This window comes from Egretta garzetta, unplaced genomic scaffold (assembly GCF_000687185.1).
Source record: "Egretta garzetta isolate BGI_Z169 unplaced genomic scaffold, ASM68718v1 scaffold324, whole genome shotgun sequence".
Taxonomy (NCBI): domain Eukaryota; kingdom Metazoa; phylum Chordata; class Aves; order Pelecaniformes; family Ardeidae; genus Egretta; species Egretta garzetta.
Genome location: NW_009259426.1, coordinates 69,204 through 74,037, shown reverse-complemented (window position 1 = coordinate 74,037; position 4,834 = coordinate 69,204). Strand labels below are relative to the sequence as shown.

The following is a 4,834-nucleotide window of genomic DNA, read 5'->3' as shown; positions in this document are numbered from 1 at the left end:
AGCTATGGCTGGCGCCAGCATCCCTGTGCAGCGCCCAATGAGAACCTCCTGGATCTGGCATGGCTCTTGCAATGGGGCTCGGTGCGGCTCCTTGCCCTGGGCCCCCCCCCCAGGGATGGCAGCTCTGCCCATCTGGGGCAGGGCACGGGGAGCGTCGGTGCCCGCTGACCCCTCTCTCCCCACAGAAGCGTTTCCGCGCTGTCTACGATTACAACGCGGCCGATGAAGACGAGGTCTCCTTCCAGGATGGCGACACCATCATCAACGTGCAGCATGCTCTGCCGTCGCCCGCCAGAGCCGCCTCCTGACATCTCGGTTATTCGGTGTTTCCGCAGCCGCCTCTGGTTTCCCTTGCCAATTTAGCTTCGTTCTAGCTCTGTCGGGACCGAGGGGCCGTCTGCAAGGGATGTTGGGGGCTCGAGAGACCAAACCGCTGCAGCTTTCCTTCTCCTTTGGTCGCCCTCCTCTCTAGTCCTCCCGGGCGCGCTGGCATTTCCTGGCCAGGGGAAGCACCCGGCGTTGCTGGGACCCCGGCAAAGGGAGGAGGAGACCGTGTTAGGACCAAATTCCCCCCTCTCTAGCTGGGGACGGGCGGAGGAGCAGTGATGTCTGCATGGAGGGGTTGAGGGATGCTCGTCCCCGGGGCTGCCGGGAGGGAAGGGCTGGCGGCCTCCAGCCTGCACCGCTCTGGCTCCTCCCGTTGCTTCTCCCAGCTCACTGTGTGCTGTGTTTCCATTCAGTCTTCGCTCCCTTCAGTCCTCAAATCAGAAAAACATTCACAGTTGAAATCTTAAACAAAATCTTCCTTTCTGGGGATTCCGAGCGGCTGCTCTGGACAACCCTGGAAGCGGCTCTGGCTTCTGCCTCGGGCTCTGGCTGCTGCCTTCTGCCTCCCCGATCCCTCTGGGGCTGCGCCGGGGCTCTGCTGGCACGGGTAAGGGAGAAGCCGCGGCCTCGCTTCGCCTGGAGGCTGCTGCTCCCGCTCGGGGGCCGGAGATGGGCCAGGCCCCCCGCTCCTCTGCGCTGGCGGGGAGCACTGCGACACCGAGACCTCACATCCCCCCTGCAGCCCCAGCTTCCTCTCTTTGAATCAGGGTCTGGGGGTCCCCTGGGCCCTGCCACTTCCTCTCTTAGCAGCAGTCGCTCCCCAGATTCACCCAGAACCTTCCTGCTTTTCTCTTGCTGCTGCCGGGCTTTTGGGACCCTCCTGAGCCCTCCACTCACTGGGTAGATGGTCTGGGGAGCCGGCAGGATCAGCCCCCATCCCTGTGCCTCTTCTGAGCCACGTGTGAAAGATCCTTCCCCACTGCCACCACACTGGGGACTGTCCTGGGTGACCGTCCCCTCTGGCAGCTCGGTCTTGAGTGGCAGAGACCGGGGTTTGGCACCCCAAGCCACCCTGCACCTCTTGTTGGTCCCCAGTGGTGGTGGCTTTTGGGGCCGCCACGGACTTGGGATCATGTCATGGACCAAAATCTCAAAGCACATCCCTGTCCCCTTCTCTTCTGGGCTCCAAAGGTCCTGGAGCTGGGCAGGGGCAGGTATAACTGGAAACCTGTGCAGGGAGGGCAGGATTGGGATCCACTTCTCCCAGCTCAGAGGAGCCGAACTTTGGAGAGCGGTGATGCCTTCGTGCTGCCTCCGGCGCTCCCGCTGCCCCGTGCCCGCTCACAGCCCCGGCTCAGCCTGGACCGGGCAGCCGGAGGAGACCGACCCTTGCCAGGCTGCTCGGGGTCAGGATGCATCCAGAGGGAAGCTGCCCCCTTTGCTATTCCCAAAGGAAAAGAGGGAATCTAGGGATCAAAGCGGCTGAGTTGAGACACTCCTTGGCTCTCCAGGGGGACGTGTCCTTGGGGACGGTCTCGCGGAGGGGGAGAGGAGCCCGCTGCCTCGCGCTTGCAGTCCCCTTTCTCAGAGCACACGGGGCTGCAGGGCTGGTTCGGGGCCGGTGCTGGGGTTGGGGGTGCCGGGAGCGGGGGCTGCTGGAGCAAATGGTGGGGAGGGGGTTCCTGGCAGGGCAGGGACCCGCCGGGAGGAGGGGAGCTGCGGAGAGGGGAGAGCTTTGCTCCTGGCTCGTTCCCCAGCCGGCTGCAACGGGAAGGGGGAGAGTGACGGAGGCTCCTGGCACCCTCGTCACCTCGGGGTGAAAATGGGACCCCAGAAGCAGCCGGGATGGGCTTTACGGGATGGGAATCCCGGTTGGTGCTAAAACAAGCGAGCACAAGAGCAGGGGAGAGGGGGCGGCCGGGTGGGGGGGAGTCCGTGTCTCCCTGCTAATCCTCTTCTTAATCACGTTCTTGTCTGGGCATGGGGGGGAGTAGCAATGTGAATAAACCGTTTTTTAATGGACCAAACAACACGGGCAATTACCTTTTGGTATACAAACCTTTTTTTAATGCTACCTTGAAACCATTATCCTAATTCTCCCCTCCCAGGCCCTGCCCCTTCTCCCTTACCGTGGGAAACAAATCTCTTACTGCTTGATTTCTGCCTTTTCTCTCGACTTATGCACTTTTTTGCCTTTTTTCATAGCTGAAAAGCACCTAAACCTGTATTTAAAATAAATAAATAAATACAATAGTAAAAAAAAAAAAAATTAAAAAAAAAATTTAAAAGCTAAATTGCTTCTCATCACGTGTAAAATAGACCTCGTCCATCCCAGCTTCCCCGGTTGCGTCTCAGTGCTGAGCTTAGAACGTGTTTTCTTCTGGATCCGTCGCTTGATTGGGGTTTGTCCTTGTGTACTCCTTCCCGTCGGGTTGAGCACCCACCAATAAAAAAAAAAAAAACCAACCAACGTTATTTGGCCTTTTTAACGGAACCATCAAATGGAACAAACCAACTGATTCTCTTCCCGGTTTACTCGAATTAAAAATAAAAGTATAATTTTTACCTGCCGATTGTGCTGGGTTTGATTGCGGGCGCTTTGCTGGCTGTTTTCTTGCTCCCTTGGGGCACGGTGGGGATCTCAGGTCTGGGGGAGGCTGCTGGAGCTGGGGTCCTCATTTCTGCCTGGCTCCTGGGGAGTGGGAGACGCTGGCATCCCTGGGAGCTGACCTGGGATGCAGCTTCTTGGCTCGTCACTTGCTCTTGGTGTGGCTTGAAGCCAAGGGATGCACGGGAAGCATTCGGAGCCCCGCTGCAGCGTGTCTGGCCGATGCGCTGCAGCCTGCGGGTACCATGGAGCCCCGGGAAATCGGCCTCAAGATCGAGCTGCCAGCCCCGTTGGAGAAACCCTTGCAGAGAGCGGGGCAGAGGCGCGGGCGGTGCCTCCCCGGCTTCGGGGTCTCGCTCTCGGAGGCTGAACACCGGTTACAACGTGGGTCTGGGATCTGCTGGGGTTCGGGTGTGCTGGGGGCTTCTCCGGAGACCAGAGCCACCCAGGGAAATGGGAAGCTTCGCTGTGGGCAGCGTAGCGAGGGCACCGGGTCCCAGCTTTGGCCGACATCTCTGGGACCGACAGCCGGCCCCCAGCCAGCCCCGGTGCTCGGAGAGCCGCTGGCGACGGCTTAGCTTGGCCCCTGCAGCCTCTCCAGGGGGGATTTTCAGCAGCTACAGCATTTAACAGAGGGAAAAGAAAATCTTGAAGGTGTGTGGAGGAGGATGTTATTTGCACCAACAGCACTAGCCACAAAAAATCAAAATAAAAGGGCTCCATGGCTGTTGGTGTTCACTTAGAACCGCGTTGCTTTGAACCGTACCGAAGCAGGTGGTGCGACACCGAAAGCAAAGGCTGCTGCCGTACCCTGGGAGTACCTGCCTCCCAAAGGTGAGAAGTCAGAGCGGTCCTGACGGATCAACGTGGCTGTGCGATGGCCAAAGCTCATTTTTGGTTCTTTCCCCATAGGGTGGGCCCTTTCCCAGCTGCAATCGGGGGGGAGGGGGTCGCATCACCATAAGCACCCTCAGAAAGTGGGCAGCGGTTTGGGTAGGAAGGAGCAGGGGCAAAGCCACCCTCCCGCAGGCAGCCGGTGCCCCCCGGGGGGGGGCCGCTCACAGGTCTGGGCTGAGCGAGGGCTCCGCCGCCCGTGCGAGGCTGAAGCCCCCTCTGCCCGCTGGTGTTTATCCCTTTTATTTTCCGCCTGCCTGCTGGAAAGCGGCTCCGTCAGCTCCGGCATCATCTCTCCATCCTGAGCAGCGCGAGCCGTGCTCCGGCTGGGAGGGGAGGACGCAGCGGCTGAGCCGCGGGGGCTGGCGAGCGAAGCGGCGGCTCTGCCGAGCAGCCCCTTTCCACGCCGCGGGGAGCCCGGCAGCCCCTTGCCCCACCGGCTCCTCGCCCACCATGCTGGATATTTTCATCCTGATGTTTTTTGCCATCATCGGCCTGGTGATCCTCTCCTACATCATTTACATGCTCTAGAAGCCACGCCGGGGAAGATGCGGCTCAGCCTTGCAATCGCAGCATCCTCCAGGTGAGCCGGCTGCTCCTCATCCCACCAGGGTTTAATTTCTGGGAAGAAATGTGTCCGGGGAAGGGAGGGGGGGTAGTTTTGGTTTTAGTGCTGTTGCCTTTGGCTGCTGCTCCCACTGCCTGGCCGAGCCAGCAGCACCAGCGCAGATGTTTCCTGCTCAGGGAAGGAGGGCACCGGGGTTTATTTTATAAATCAGGCCACCTCGCCTGCCGCAACGCGTGCCGGCTATTGTGCGGCTGCTGGCTTCTCCCTGCTGGGGTCATCAGCCCCTTCCCCTTTGGAAAAGCCGCTCTCTGCTTTTTGTAGCGCTGCAGCAACAACTGGCGGCTTTTGTTCCCAAGAGGGAGAGAAAGAAAACAGCTTAGGGGAGAAGCAAGAAGGGATCCCGGTTGCATCACGTTCAAGGAGGCAAAAGGGGCGGG

The 4,834-nt window shown here is 60.0% G+C and overlaps 1 protein-coding gene across 1 annotated transcript in view; it reads left to right on the top strand.

Moving 5' to 3' along the window:
* LASP1 (LIM and SH3 protein 1) overlaps nt 1-308 on the top strand; it is a 28,107-nt gene extending 27,799 nt beyond the window's left edge. Inside the window, exon 5 of the mRNA XM_035892602.1 lies at nt 114-308. Coding sequence (XP_035748495.1) covers nt 114-308 — 195 coding nt within the window. The remainder of the gene's footprint in view (nt 1-113) is intronic.
* Nucleotides 309-4,834: the final 4,526 nt, after the last annotated feature.